Source organism: Mustela lutreola, chromosome 8 (genome assembly GCF_030435805.1).
Source record: "Mustela lutreola isolate mMusLut2 chromosome 8, mMusLut2.pri, whole genome shotgun sequence".
Lineage (NCBI taxonomy): Eukaryota > Metazoa > Chordata > Mammalia > Carnivora > Mustelidae > Mustela > Mustela lutreola.
The window spans coordinates 66,342,051-66,358,600 of NC_081297.1; the positions used below are offsets into that span (position 1 = coordinate 66,342,051).

A 16,550-nucleotide genomic window follows, 5' to 3' on the forward strand; every position below is an offset into this window, starting at 1 on the left:
CTTTTACCTCGAATCCGAGCATCTTCCTGCAGCTGAAAAATAATGAGAATTCAGAGAGAGAGTCAGAGACTTAGAGGCTAGTCTCCTCTGAAAATTTGGTATAACAGCTGTACACTTGGTCAAATGTAGTGATGTCTATGTGGGAAATTATGGGCTTTTAGAGGATGTAATTAAATTCTAAGTTTCCTGAAAGCAGAACTTTTTTGTGTGTGTCCTTCATACCAGACCACTTAACATAATACCCTGCTATAGAGTATCTGCTCAATAAATGTTTATTGAATAATAAATAAATAGGATGAGATGTGGCCTTTTTAGGGGTGGGAGACACACAATTCATATGGTCATAATTGCTCATTTAGTGGTCTCTACTCTTTTATTTTTTTCTGGCCTTTCTGCTCTCCCTTTTCTGGCCCCTTTACTCTCTCTGCATCTCCAGTGGTTCTCCGAGGAGAACCTTTTAATATCTCTGAAAGACCTTAAAAAAATCCTTCGTACCCATCCTAGAGTAAACAGCTGGTGATGATATGCCCTCTGGGACCCCAGAGCAAACAGGAGTCTGGTAGATTATCTCTCTGTGTAATAGTGCTCTAGGCATGGGTCCTAATCTTTGTCTAATCAAAAAGAAAGTACATTCTAACTCTCCCTGATATCTTTTGCTTGACATTATTCCCTCAGTATTTAAGTACAAAAATTGTTCTTAATAAATCTGTGACTAGGGTATCTGTTTTGGCTGTACCAGCCTGGAGGATCCTTGAGGGCAGGGATTTCTCTGGTGGACCCCATGAAGAAGCAAAAGAAGAGAGCTTCAGCATAGAGGACATCAGATGACTTTTAACTTCATATATAGGTCCTGAGAGGATGGAAATAAACACACACAAGTCCCGCTTATAGAGAGGCTTCCTCCTTTTACTAACTGAAATGCTATCTGGAGGAGATACAGTCCTCAGGGAACTAAAGTTCCAAGTAGGGTGGAGGCACTCTGACCCTAAGGCTTGTGTAAAAATATCAAATTTCTGACCTCTAACCAGTGCCCCCTTTTACTTGCAGCCAGATGGAGGCAAAGACTGCTTTAATTTTCCTTAGAGTAAGTTCCAGACATAGCAACAGAATACAAAGACATAGCTTCTTGGGACTATAGAATAGTTTCAGTTCTAAGGCCAAAAGTGGTTCTGATAGTGAATTAGAGGAAATTTATTTTCAGTGCCTTCTCAGTTAATTTATACATCACCTCTTGCCAACTAGGAAGAGAGAACTATTTCTAAGAGTTTTAAAATATAATTTTAATGAAACTGTGTCTTTAGTCAGAAAAACAAAAGTTAAGACATCTGTCTAAAAGTTTCCCATTTACTTTGTTTTTTATAATATTAGTACTTAAGCTATGTGTTTACTTATTTAGTCACTGATAAGAAGTTATGTAGAGAGTGCTTATTGTTCTCCACTGTACCAGGCAGGAAAGAAAAAAAAAGGTGGGAAGGTGGGAGAGCAGGCTTGGTAGGACTCAGATATATCAAGACCTTGAGAAAGCTAATATAATAACCCAGTGTCTGGGACAGGCCAATAATATAGTGCATGTTTGACCATATTTTAAAAATATTGATCAGTGTATAGAAAAAGACTGAAATCTGCATAGAGGAAGAGCAGAGGAGGAAGAATGTTTTTATTTAGCAAAGACATTTACTCTGTTCTCTAATTTGCACTTTCCTACAGTTAGTAGATGTACTTGTCCATTAAGGAAATCTACCATATTAGTTGGGGACTCCTTCTAACTCAGTCACTTATCAGTGTTTTGTATAACTACACAGAGTATTCTTGCTGAGAGAAGTTCTGGTAGATACAATTTCCTCTGTTATCATATTTCCACAAGGGGGTTGTTAAACCTCTTCTTCTCTTAGATTCCTGAACTGACAAGTCAGTGCTACTCTATAAAGGGAGAAATCACTAGATAAAGGAATGAAACTAAAACCTTGATCAGGGTCAACATCACATTAGGGTATAGTAAAAATGGAAGCAAGGGAAAGTGATATGACCAGGGATTTTAGAGAATTGAATTTTAATCTCACCTCCTTTTGTATATCCCTAAAGGCCATTAACACCTGAAAAGAAGACACAAAAATTATGAAAAATTAATGTTCTAGGCTTTATTACAGAGGAATTTTATATATAGAATCTTCCAGCTATTAGGCTATAGGGTGTGAATGCCAAGATGACTATGGCTTCCTAGATTTAACAATATATCCTACTTCTACTCTACATATATTTCTGGGCTATGATTTCTCCATATGGTAAATGGGTGAAATGCAGGAAGTTATTTAAAGAAGACTGAGTTATGAAAGGAATATAAATTAAACCCACTACTACATTGGTTTAATTGGTCCTTGTTCTGAAGCTAAGCATAGCTGTTAAAATCAACACATATTTGTGTTTAAATTATAATACATAGGAGGACAACACCAAATATTGGTGAGGATACAGAACAGCTAGAACTCATACAATATTGGAAGGTTTATAGAATTGTATGATCATTTTGGGAAAAGCTCTGGCAGTTTTTATAAAACTAAATATATAACTCCACTTATACCAAGCTATGGATGGATATAAGGACTGTTGGAAATCTGAGTTGCCTCATTTTGGGGAAAGGATGAGGACTTTGAGATAGATAGTTGTATCTTGTTTGGTGGAAGCAAACAAGATACTCAGGAGTTTCAACATGTGTCTATGGATGCATATGGAAGCTGAATAGTCGATGGGGTGGACTATGCCAGTTATCGGTATACTGCCTGTGTTCACTCTTTGTTGTATCACATTCATCCTTTTTAATATCACAGGTATCCAGTTATATACTGGTTCCCAACAGGATGGTTTTCTGTTGCTTACATAAGCAACTCATCTTTAGCTAATACAATAGTTGTGAAAATATTAGAGTTGTCCTATTCATTTTATTATATATATATATATAAAATTAAAAAAAAAATATATATATATATTTTAAACATATTTTTATCCCCAGGGGTACAGGTCTGTGAATCACCAGGTTTACACACTTCACAGCACTCACCAAAGCACATACCCTCCCCAATGTCCATAACCCCACCCCCCTTCCCCCAACCCCTCTCCCCCCAGCAACCCTCAGTTTGTTTTGTGAGACCAAGAGTCACTTATGGTTTGTCTCCCTCCCAATCCCATCTTGTTTCATTGATTCTTCTCATACCCACTTAAGCCCCCATGTTGCATCACCACTTCCTCATATCGGGGAGATCATATGATAGTTGTCTTTCTCTGCTTGACTTATTTCACTAAGCATGATACGCTCTAGTTCCATCCATGTTGTCGCAAATGGCAAGATTTCATTTCTTTTGATGGCTGCATAGTATTCCATTGTGTATATATACCACCTTTTCTTTATCCATTCATCTGTTGATGGACATCTAGGTTCTTTCCATAATTTGGCTATTGTGGACATTGCTGCTATAAACATTCAGGTGAACGTCCCTCTTTGGATCACTACGTTTGTATCTTTAGGGTAAATACCCAATAGTGCAATTGCTGGGTCATAGGGCAGTTCTATTTTCAACATTTTGAGGAACCTCCATGCTGTTTTCCAGAGTGGTTGGACCAGCTTGCATTCCCACCAACAGTGTAGGATGGTTCCCCTTTCTCCACATCCTCTCCAGCATCTGTCATTTCCTGACTTGTTGATTTTAGCCATTCTGACTGGTGTGAGGTGATATCTCATTGTGGTTTTGATTTGTATTTCCCTGATGCCGAGTGATATGGAGCACTTTTTCATGTGTATGTTGGCCATCTGGATGTCTTCTTTGCAGAAATGTCTGTTTCATGTCCTCTGCCCATTTCTTGATTGGGTTATTTGTTCCTTGGGTGTTGAGTTTGCTAAGTTCTTTATAGACTTTGGACACTAGTCCTTTATCTAATATGTCATTTGCAAATATCTTCTCCCATTCTGTTAGTTGTCTTTTGATTTTGTTAACTGTTTCCTTTGCTGTGCAAAAGCTTTTGATCTTGATGAAATCCCAATAGTTCATTTTGCCCTTGCTTCCCTTGCCTTTGGCGATGTCCCTAGGAAGATGTTGCTGCGGCTGAGGTCGAAGAGGTTGCTGCCTGTGTTCTCCTCAAGGATTTTGATGGATTCCTTTCTCACATTGAGGTACTTCATCCATTTTGAGTCTATTTTCATGTGGCTGTCCAATTTTCCCAACACCATTTATTGAAGAGGCTGTCTTTTTTCCATTGGACACTCCTTCCTGCTTTGTCGAAGATTAGTTGACCATAGAGTTGAGGGTCTATTTCTGGGCTCTCTATTCTGTTCCATTGATCTATGTGTCTGTTTTTGTGCCAGTACCATGCTGTCTTGATGATGACAGCTTTGTAAAAGAGCTTGAAGTCTGGAATTGTGATGCCACCAACTTTGGCTTTCTTTTTCAATATTCCTTTGGCTATTCGAGGTCTTTTCTGGTTCCATATAAATTTTAGGATTATTTGTTCCATTTCTTTGAAAAAGATGGATGGTAGTTTGATAGGAATTGCATTAAATGTGTAGGTTGCTTTAGGTAGCATAGACATTTTCACAATATTTGTTCTTCCAATCCAGGAGCATGGAACATTTTTCCATTTCTTTGTGTCTTCCTCAATTTCTTTCATGAGTACTTTATAGTTTTCTGAGTATAGATTCTGTGTCTCTTTGGTTAGGTTTATTCCTAGGTATCTTATGGTTTTGGGTGCAATTGTAAATGGGATTGACTCCTTAATTTCTCTTTCTTCTGTCTTGTTGTTGGTGTAGAGAAATTCAACTGATTTCTGTGCATTGATTTTATATCCTGACACTTTACTGAATTCCTGTACAAGTTCTAGCAGTTTGGAGTGGAGTCTTTTGGGTTTTCCACATATAGTATCATATCATCTGCAAAGAGTGATAGTTTGACTTCTTCTTTGCCGATTTGGATGCCTTTAATTTCCTTTTGTTGTCTGATTGCTGAGGCTAGGACTTCTAGTACTATGTTGAATAGCAGTGGTGATAATGGACATCCCTGTCTTGTTCCTGACCTTAGCAGAAAAGCTTTCAGTTTTTCTCCATTGAGAATAATATTTGTGGTGGGTTTTTCATAAATGGCTTTGATAATATTGAGGTATGTGCCCTCTATGCCTACACTTTGAAGAGTTTTGATCAGGAAGGGATGCTGTACTTTGTCAAATGCTTTTTCAGCACCTATTGAGTATCATATGGTTCTTGTTCTTTTTTTATTGATGTGTTGTATCACATTGATTGATTTGCAGATGTTGAACCAACCTTGCAGCCCTGGAGTAAATCCCACTTGGTCGTGGTGAATAATCCTTTTAATGTACTGTTGAATCCTATTCGCTAGTATTTTGGTGAGAATTTTCGCATCTGTGTTCATCAAGGATATTGGTCTATAGCTCTCTTTTCTGATTGGATCCTTGTCTGGTTTTGGGAGCAAAGTGATTCTGGCCTCATAAAATGAGTTTGGAAGTTTTCCTTCCATTTCTACTTTTTGGAACAGTTTCAGGAGAATAGGAATTAGTTCTTCTTTAAATGTTTGGTAGAATTCCCCTGGGAAGCCGTCTGGCCCTGGGCTTTTTTTTTGTTTGGAGATTTTTAATGACTGTTTCAATCTCCTTACTGGTTATGGATCTGCTCAGGCTTTCTATTTCTTCCTGGTTCAGTTGTGGTAATTTATATGTTTCTAGGAATGCATCCATTTCTTCCAGATTGTCAAATTTGTTGGTGTAGAGTTGCTCATAGTATGTTCTTATAATTGTATTTCTTTGGTGTTAGTTGTGATCTCTCCTCTTTCATTCATAATTTTATTTATTTGGGTCCTTTCTCTTTTCTTTTTGATAATTCTGGCCAGGGGTTTATCAATTTTATTAATTCTTTCAAAGAACCAGCTCCTAGTTTCGTTGATTTGTTCTATTTTTTTTTTTTTTTTTGGTTTCTATTTCATTGATTTCTGCTCTGATCTTTATGATTTCTCTTCTCCTGCTGGGCTTAGGGTTTCTTTCTTGTTCTTTCTCCAGCTCCTTTAGTTGTAGGGTTAGGTTGTGTACCTGAGACCTTTCTTGTTTCTTGAGAAAGGCTTGTACCGCTATATATTTTCCTCTCAGGACTGCCTTTGTTGTGTCCCACAGATTTTGAATCATTGTATTTTCACTATCATTTGTTTCCATGATTTTTTTCAATTCTTCTTTAATTTCCTGGTTGACCCATTCATTCTTTAGAAGAATGCTGTTTAGTCTCCATGTATTTGGGTTCTTTCCAAACTTCCGCTTGTGGTTGAGTTCTAGCTTCAGAGCATTGTGGTCTGAAAATGTGCAGGGAATGATCCCAATCTTTTGATACCGGTTGAGTCCTGATTTAGGACCGAGGATGTGATCTATTCTGGAGAATGTTCCATGTGCTCTAGAGAAGAATGTGTATTCTGTTGCTTTGGGATGAAATGTTCTGAATATATCTGTGATGTCCATCTGGTCCAGTGTGTCACTTAAGGCCTTTATTTCCTTGTTGATCTTTTGCTTGGATGATCTGTCCATTTCAGTGAGGGGAGTGTTAAAGTCCCCTAGTATTATTTATTATTGTTGATGTGTTTCTTTGATTTTGTTATTAATTGGTTTATATAGTTGGCTGCTCCCACATTGGGGACATAGACATTTAAAATTGTTAGATTTTCTTGTTGGACAGACCCTTTGAGTATGATATAGTGTCTTTCCTCATCTCTTATTATAGTCTTGGCTTAAAATCTAATTGGTCTGATATAAGGATTGCCACTCCTGCTTTCTTCTGATGTCCATTAGCATGGTAAATTCTTTTCCACCCCCTCACTTTAATTCTGGAGGTGTCTTTGGGCTTAAAATGTGTTTCTTGTAGGCAACATATAGATGGGTTTTGTTTTTTTATCCATTCTGATACCCTGTGTCTTTTGATTGGGGCATTTAGCCCATTAACATTCAGGGTAACTATTGAGAGATATGAATTTAGGGCCATTGTATTGCCTGTAAGGTGACTGTTACAGTATATTGTCTCTGTTCCTTTCTGATCTACTACTTTTAGGGTCTCTCTTTGTTTAGAGGACCCCTTTCAATATTTCCTGTAGAGCTGGTTTGGTGTTTGCAAATTCTTTCAGTTTTTGTCCTGGAAGCTTTTAATCTCTCCTTCTATTTTCAATGATAGCCTAGCTGGATATAGTATCTTGGCTGCATGTTTTTCTCATTTAGTGCTCTGAAAATATCATGCCAGCTCTTTCTGGCCTGCCAGTTCTCTGTGGATACGTCAGCTGCCAATCTAATATTTTTACCATTGTATGTTACAGACTTCTTTTCCCGGGCTGCTTTCAGGATTTTCTCTTTGTCACTAAGGCTCGTAAATTTTACTATTAGTTGACAGGGTGTGGGCTTATTCTTATTGATTTTGAGGGGCGTTCTCTGAACCTCCCGAATTTTGATGCTTGTTCCCTTTGCCATATTGGGGAAATTCTCTATAATAATTCTCTCCAATATATCTTCTGCTCCCCTCTCTCTTTATTCTTCTTCTGGAATCCCAATTATTCTAATGTTGTTTTGTCTTATGGTGTCACTTATCTGTCGAATTCTCTGCTCATGGTCCAGTAGCTGTTTGTCCCTCTTTTGCTCAGCTTCTTTATTTTCTGTCATTTGGTCTTCTATATTGCTAATTCTTTCTTCTGCCTCATTTATCCTAGCAGTGAGAGCCTCCATTTTTGATTGCACCTCATTAATAGCTTTTTAAATTTCAACTTGGTTAGACTTTAGTTCTTTTATATCTCCAGAAAGGGTTTTTATATCTCCCGAGGGGGTTTCTCTAATATCTTCCATGCCTTTTTCAAGCCCGGCTAGAACCTTTAGAATTGTCATTCTGAACTCTAGATCTGACATATTACCAATGTCTGTATTGATTAGATCCCTAGCTTTCGGTACTCCCTCTTGTTCTTCTTTTTTTGTGGTGAATTTTTCCGCCTTGTCATTTTGTCCAGATAAGAGTATATGAAGGAGCAAGTAAAATACTCAACAGGTGGCAACAACCCCAGGAAAATATGCTTTAACCAAATCAGAAGAGATCCCAAATCGTGAGGGGGGAGAAAGGGGATAAAAAGAGGTTCAGAAAGAAAGAAAGAAAAAAAAAGGAAAGAAAGAAAAGAATTAAAAAGAGAAAATGTGTAAAGAAAAGTATAAAAAAGAAAAATATATATATTAAACTAGTTAAAAAACGTTAAAAAAGAAAAGGGTAAAAGTTAAAAATATTTTTAGCAGAAGAGGAGAAAAAAATGAAACAAAAAAAAAATTAAATTAACTGCAAGACTAAAGAATCATAGGGAGAAAGCCATGAGTTCCGTGCTTTGCTTTCTCCTCCTCTGGAATTCTGCTGCTCTCCTTGGTATTGAAACTGCACTCCTTGGTATGTGACCTTGGTCGTGGCTGGATTTCTTGTTGATCTTCTGGGGGAGGGGCCTGTTGTATTGATTCTCAAGTGTCTTTGTCCCAGTTGGAATTGCACCACCCTTACCAGGGGCTGGGCTCACTAATCTGCTCGGGTTTGCTTTCAGAAGCTTTTGTTCCCTGAGCGCTTTCTGTAGAGTTCCGGAGGACAGTAATAAAAATGTCGGCCTCCTGGTCTCCAGCCCGGAGGTGCTGAGAGCCCGGTGCTCCACTCCTCAGTGCACCCTCAGAGAACAGCGCCTCTGGCAACAACCCCAGGGTCTACCCCAGTAACTCCCGTCAGCCTGACCTCCGGCTGCACTCTGAGCTCACCGAGCCTGCGACCGTGGTTCAAGGTACCCCCAAGCTGTGAGCTCACTGTCAGCTCTGTCTCTGTAGCCAGCTTCCCCGTTCTAATACCTGTAAGCTCTGCGACACTCAGACACCCCCAATCCTTCTGTGACCCTGCGGGACCTGAGGCCATGCTGACCCTGTGTGGGCTTCACCCCCGTTTAGCCTCTGGAGCAATGTGCCTCGGTGGAACAGACTTTTAAAAGTCCTGATTTTGTGCTCCGTTGCTCCACCGCTCGCTGGGAGCCAGCCCCTGCCCCCAGCGTCTATCTTCCCATTGCTTTGGATTCACTTCTCCAGCAGTCCTACCTTCAGAAAGAGGTTGTTTTTCTAGTTCTAGAATTGCTGTTCTTCTTCTCTTCGATCTGCCGATGGATTTGTAGGTGTTTGCAATCTTTAGATAAGCCATCTAGCTGATCTCCTGCTAGCTGAAGTAGTCTCAGCTTGCTGCTTCTCCGCCATCTTGACTCCTCCCTGGTCTCTCTTTTCTGTTCCACCTATTTATGTGTCTGTTTTTGGGCCAGTACCTTATGTCTTGATGATTACAGCTTTATAATACAGCTTGAAATCAGGCAACATGATGCCCCCAGCTTTGTTTTTCTTTTTCATCATTTCCTTGGCAATTCAGGGGTCATACAAATTTTAAAATTGTTTGTTCCAGCACTTTGAAAAGCGTCAATGGTATTTTGATCTGGATTGCTCTAGGTAGCATGGACATTTTAACAATTTTTTTCTTCTGATCCTTGAGCATAGAATGCTTTTCCATCTTTTTGTGTCTTCTTCAATTTCTTTCATAAGTGTTATGTAGTTTCTAGTGTATATCCTTTACCTCTTTTGTTAGATTTATTCCAAGGTGTCTTAGGGTTTTTGGTGCTATTTTAAATGGAATCAATTCCCTAATTTCTCTTTCTGTAGTCCCATTTTTAGTGTATAGGAAAGCAGCTGATTTCTGTGCATTGATTTTGTATCCTGCCACATTATTGAATTGCTGTATGAGTTCTAGTAATTTGGGGGTGAAGTCTTTTGGGTTTTCCACAAAAAGTATCATGTCATCTGTAAAGAGAGAGAGTTTGACTTCTTCTTTGCCATTTTGAATACATTTTATTTCTTTTTGTTGTCTGATTGCTGTTGCTAGGTCTTTTAGTACTATGTTGAACAATAGTGGTGAGGTTGGGTATCCTTGTCATGTTGCTGATCTTACGGGAAAGGCTCTCAGCTTTTTCCCATTGAGAATGATATTCACTGTCGGCTTTTCGTAGACGGTTTTTATGAAGTTGAAGAATGTTACCCCCATCCCTACACTCTGAAGAGTTTTAATTGGGAAAGGATGCTGCATTTTGTCAAATGCTTTCTCTGCATCAATTCAGAGGACCGTACTGTTCTTGTCTCTTCTCTTATTAATGTGTTTTATCACACTGATTGATTTGTGAATGTTGAGCCCCCCTTGCATCCCAGGGATAAATCCCACTTAGTTGTGAGAATAATATTTTTAATGTACTGCTGGATCCTATTAGCTGTTGAGAATTTTGGCATCTATATTAATCAGGGGTATTGGTCTGAAATTCTTTTTTGATGGGGTCTTTGCCTGGTTTTAGGATCAAGGTCATTCTGCTTTCATAGAGTCTGGAAGTTTTCCTTTTGTTTATTTTTTGAAACAGCTTCAGGAGAATAGGTAGTATTTCTTATTCTTTGAATGTCTGGTAGAATTCCCCGGGGACTCCATCAGATTGTAGATTCTTGTTTTTTAGGAGGTTTTTGATCACTGCTTCAATCTCGTTACTGGTTATTAGTCTATTTAGGTGGTCAGTTTCTTCCTGTTTCAGTCTTAGTAGTTTATAGTTTTCTAGGAAGGCATCCATTTCTTCCAGGTTGCTTAATTTATTGGCATATAGTTGTTGATAATTTCTAATGATTTTTTCTATGTCCTTGGTGTTAGTCATGATCTCTCTCCTTTCATTCATAATTTTATTAATTTGGGTCCTTTCTCTTTTCTTTTGGATAAGTCTGGCCAGTGGTTTATTGACGTTATTAATTCTTTCAAAGAACTAGCTTCTAGTTTCCTTGATGTGTTCTTCTGCATTTCTGGTTTCTAATTCGTTGATCTCTGCTCTAATTATAATTATTTCTCTTCTTATGCATGGCTTTGTTGTTCTTTCTCCAGTTACTTAAGGTGTAAAGTTAATTTGTGTATTCAGGATTTTTGTATTTATTTGAGTGAGGCTTGGATGGCTACATTCCCCATAGGTTTTGGACCAGCATGTTTTTGTTCTCATTGGTTTCCATGAATTAAGTTCTTCTTTCATTTCCTGGTTGACCCAGACTTTCTTGAGCAGGATGGTCTTTAGTTTCCAAGTGTTTAAATTTCTTCCAAATATTTTCTTGTGATTGAGTTCCACTTTCAAAGCATTATGATCTGAGAATATTCAGGGAATAATCTCTGTCTTTTGGTATCAGCTGAGACATGATTTGTGACCCAGTATGTAGTCTCTTCTGTAGAAAGCTCCATGTGCACTCAAGAGGAATGAGTATTCTGTTGTTTTAGGATGGAATTTCTGTATATGTCTATGAGGTACATATGGTCCAATGTGCCATTCAAAGCACCTGTTTCTTTGTTGATTTTCTGCTTGGATGATATGTCTATTGCTGAGAGTGGAGTGTTGAGGTCTCTTACTATTAATGTATTATCAGTATGTCTATTTTGGTTAACAGTTGGCTTATGTAGTTGGCTGCTCCCATGTTGGGGGCATAGATATTTATAGTAGTTTGATCCTCTTATTGGATAGACTCTTTAAAAATGATATAGTATCATTATGTATCTCTAACTACAGTCTTTAACTTAAAATTTAATTTGTCTGAAATGAGAATTGATACCTCAGCTTTCTTTTGCAGTGTATTCGCATGAAAAGTGCTTCTCCATCCCTTCACTTTAAGCCTGAATGTATCTTTAGGTTCAAAGTGAATCTCTTGTAGACAGCATATGGATGGGTCCTGTCTTTTTATTCAGTCTGCAACCCTGTGCTGCTTTATGGGAGCATTTAGGCCATTCATGTTGAGAGTCATTATTTAAAGATAAGACTTTATTGTCATCATGTTGCCTATGAAGTCCTTGTTTCTATAGATTGTCTCTGTAAATTTCTGATCTATATCACTCTTGGAGTCTTTCTTCTTTTATAGAACCCCCCCCCCCCCCTTAATATTTCTTTCAGGGCCAGCTTGGTGGTCATATAGTCTTTCAGTTTATGCTGGTTTTTGAAGCTCTTTTCTCTCCATCCATTCTGAGTGACAGCCTTGCTGTATAAAGTATCCTTGGCTGCATGTTCTTCTCATTTAGTACCCTATGTCTTTCCAGCCCTTGTCAGGTCTCTGTGCACAGGTTTGATGCAATTCTGATGTTCCTCCTTCTGTATGTAAGAAATTTCTTACCCTTCACTGCTTTCAAGATTGTTTCCTTGGATCTAAGATTTGCAAACTGTTCTATTATATGTCATGGCATTAGTCTGTTCTCATTGATCTTGGGAGGGCTTATCTCTGCCTCTTGGACACGAATGCTTAGTTCATTCCCCAGATTAGGGATGTTCTCAACTACAGATTTGTTCAAATATATCTTCTAGACCTCTCTCTCTCTCCAGCCCCTCAGGGATCCCAATAATTCTAATATTGGAATGCTTCGTTGAGTGACTAATCTAGCTCAGTTTGATTCCTTGGTTTTAATTTGTTTTTCACATGCTGCCTTGGTTTCCTTCTTTTCCATCATCTTATTCTCTGGCTCAATAATTTGTTCTTCTGCTTCGTTTACCCTGGCAATCAGAGTATCCAGTTTAGACTGCATTTCGTTCATAGCCTTTTAAAGTTCAGCCTGATTAGATCTTGTTTCTGCCCTCAGAGATTCTATATTGTCGATAATAATCTTCTCAATTCTAGATATTGCCTTGATAATTGTTACTCTGAAGTCTATTTCTGATATCTTGGTTATATCCATACCCATTAGTTCTGGGGCAGAGACCATATTCTCTGATTCTTTCCCTTGTTAGGGGTTCCTCTTCTTAGTCATTCTGTTGAGGGGTAGTTGAAGGAATATATAGAGTCCAAATTATTGACCACAACCCAAGCAAGATGTACCTGTTTTATAGAGACCTTAAGGTTGTCAGCCTCTTGTTCTTCCAGCCTGTCTTCTAGGGGAGCGGCCTGTTGTGCTGTTATTCAGGCAACTCTGTTTGGGCAGGGTTGCCCTGCCCCCTGTGGGGGGAGGGATGGTCTCAGTGAAAAACAGTTTTTTGGGGCTTTTGTTGTCTGGCGGCTTTCCCTGGTGGCTTTCCAATCTCTTCCGAGAGTCAAAGCAGAAGTGACTATATCCAAACCTCTATCTCAGAATAGAGAGATTGCCTTCTGTTCTTCACTGAGCTCTCCAGGCCACACTGTCTCCGTTTCTGACTGTGCTGCCAAAAACTGCAGTGTCCTAGGTTGTACACCCCACAGCAGCACTCCCAGCCCTTGCTTCTGGGGCTGAGCATATTTCTGCCCTTTGTGCTTCTAAAACCACAAGCTGACCCCCCCTCCTTTTGCTCACACCCCCCATAGCTGCAGGTTTCAGTGTGGGGGGCTGCCCTAAAGTTTTTTCCTTGCTGCTACTGGTCTGCAAGTCTGTGCATGGTCCTCAGCACGGGAAGCTTTTGCCTTCCCAGAGCAAAATCATGAAGGCTCCCTCGCACTTCCATTTATCTTCTGATATCTGCCAGCAGAATCATGGCTCCCTTCTTCATACCTTGAGACCAGCTTCTGGAGATACTCTCTTTGTAGAGATCCAGATATATCTTCTTACATCTCAGACTGATTCATGGGTGTTTAGAATGGTCTGGTAGATATACAGCTCAATTCAGGGGACTGGTTGAAATAGGATCCCTTGTTCCTCTGCCATCTTATCCTTCTTCCCTCTAAAGAATTCTTCTCTAACCATTTTAATTAAGAAGATTACTTTCTTCTGTAAAACTTATAGGAAGAGTAATTTAAAAACCACAATGAATAAAAAAGTTGATCACATTACTCATTTCATATAATATTGTTCAGTGGGAGCTTGCAGGAGAGGCTGTGGAGACTTTTACTTGTTTCAACAGAAAATCCAGAGTGATTAATTTAATAGTCTTTTCTTGCTTGGCTCTGTAGGGAAACTTATGTTATAGGTTCAGAGGGATCAACCCCCTATCTAAGAGTTTAAGTGTACATGAAACTGAATTGTTAAGATTGGGAAGTTGAAGTAGTTGATATTTTTGGGAAGTCATCAGAAACTCCAAATAATGTCTGTAGTTTATGAACATTCACAACAGCTTGCTCTGGCTACCTATTGACATAGTTAGCTTCTCCACTGACATAACATTCAAATGTAAAGTGAAGTCTGGCATTTTCATGTTTGAGAATTTGCCACCTTATTATTTTTGTATAGCTGGGAAACCAAGGACATTTTGTGAAAATGGAAAGGACATCAGTTTTTATATAATGAAAATAAGCTACTCTCAAATTCATTAAATTTAAATCTGTTTCAAAATCCAGGCTGAATAATGTAGATTCTCAGACTTACTGCTTATGGCATTGATCTAGTTAGACAACTGAAAGCAACAAATTTACATTGGTGACTTAAAGGACCTTTTTAAAAATTTTCAACTCATAGTTGTCGGATTCTAAAACACACTTGTAATTGGACTCAACAATTTAATTTATTATCAAACATTTGATTTAATGAAGAAGGCTGTTTTTGGCTGGATATCTTTAATTAAAAATCAAAAGCTTCTGCACAGCAAAGGAAACAGTCAACAAAACAGGCAACCCACGGAATGGGAGAAGATATTTGCAAATGACAGTATAGACAAAAGGTTGATATCCAGGCTCTATAAAGAACTTCTCAAACTCAACACACACAAAACAGATAATCATATCAAAAAATGGGCAGAAGATATGAGCAGACACTTCTCCAATGAAGACATACAAATGGCTATCAGACACATGAAAAAAATGTTCATCATCACTAGCCATCAGGGAGATTCAAATTAAACTACATTGGGATACCACCTTACACCAGTTAGAATGGCCAAAATTAGCAAGACAGGAAACAACATGTGTTGGAGGGGATGTGGAGAAAGGGGAACCCTCTTATACTGTTGGTGGGAATGTAAGATGGTGCAGCCACTTTGGAGAACAGTGTGGAGATTCCTCAAGAAATTAAAAATAGAGCTTCCCTATGACCCTGCCATTGCACTCCTGAGTATTTACCCCAAAGATACAGATGTAGTGAAAAGAAGGGCCATCTGTACCCCAATGTCTATAGCAGCAATGGCCACAGTCGCCAAAGTGTGGAAAGAACCAAGATGCCCTTAGCAGATGAATGGATGAGGAAGATGTGGTCCATATACACTATGGAGTATTATGCCTCCATCAGAAAGGATGAATACTCAACTTCTGTAGCAACATGGACAGGACTGGAAGTGATTATGCTGAGTGAAATAAGTCAAGCAGAGAGTGTCAATTATAATATGGTTTCACTTATTTGTGGAGCATAACAAATAGCATGGAGGACAAGGGGAGATGGAGAGGAGAAGGGAGTTGAGGAAATTGGAAGGGGAGTTGAACCATGAGAGACTATGGACTCTGAAAAACAATCTGAGGGTTTTGAAGGGGTAGGAGGTGGGAGGTTGGGGGAACCAGGTGGTGGGTATTGGAGAGGACATGGATTGCATAGAGCACTGGGTGTGGTGCAAAAACAATGAATTCTGTTACACTGAAAATAAATTAAAATAAATAAATAAATTAAAAATTAAATAAATTTAAATGATTTAATCTCATGTCACTGAAGTGAGATTCAGTTATTTTTTTTCTAACCACAAAAATGGCAATTATTCTTCACATCCAAAGTACAGAATCATATTCTTTTGCTTCTCAACACTTTAGAATTCTTCAATGAAAAGCAGGTTTGAGTCTCTCAAATCTAATAAATTTGAAGAATAGGAAAGCTCCAGGCATAGTTTTCTACTTGTTAGCCATTATTCTCAGTTAAACTACTGTCAATCAATTTGGGAATGTCTAGGACATTTCAAAACATTAAAAATTTTTTATTAGCAACCTCTAATCCCATGGAATGAATCTGGCATTTGTACTCCTCCAGAATCTTTGTTAAAATACTTTAAAGAAATTCACAACAGAGAAATGCCTTAGTAATAAAACAATTTCCTATTATAAATAATTCAAAGCAGAATGCTGTCCAAAATATTGAAGTTATGTTGAAAATGTATCTGAATGACAGTCCAATTTTGATGTCTTTCAGTGTCTTGATATAGACCTGCCAGCCATAGCCAATGGGAGGGAGAAAACTATCCTCCTCTGTGCTAATGACAAAAATCCCAATCACCTTCCAGATAAGACCTTTAGAAACAATGGGGCCACTTAACATGTTACTCTGTGAAACTCACTAGTAATTATATGAAAATTAATCATTTTTAATGGACTTAATTTTGCACTTAAATAGATAAAATTAAACACCTATACTTTTCAGGTTGAGTCATTTATTTTTTGAGAGGTTTATTTTTAAGCAAATTCATTTTTGGAGGGGCCAAATGTTTCAGAAAATTATTTTTATGAAATGGGACTTAAGGGTCAAGTGAAGTATTTGTTACACAATTTGAGTAGCTCTAAAGGTAAAATAACTTTCTTTTGGAAAAGAAATGGAATTAAGATCTTTAATTTTCATAACAAAA

The 16,550-nt window shown here is 38.3% G+C and overlaps 1 protein-coding gene across 3 annotated transcripts in view; it reads right to left on the reverse strand.

The window, feature by feature from the left end:
- Positions 1 to 16,550, reverse strand: part of C8H12orf54 (chromosome 8 C12orf54 homolog) — a 52,497-nt gene that overhangs the window by 21,905 nt on the left and 14,042 nt on the right. For all 3 annotated transcript variants that reach the window (XM_059183603.1, XM_059183601.1, XM_059183602.1), the window contains exons 5-6: positions 2,061 to 2,093; positions 8 to 32 (exon numbers count right to left, since the gene is read on the reverse strand). In XM_059183603.1, coding sequence (XP_059039586.1) covers positions 8 to 32; positions 2,061 to 2,093 — 58 coding nt within the window. The remainder of the gene's footprint in view (positions 1 to 7; positions 33 to 2,060; positions 2,094 to 16,550) is intronic.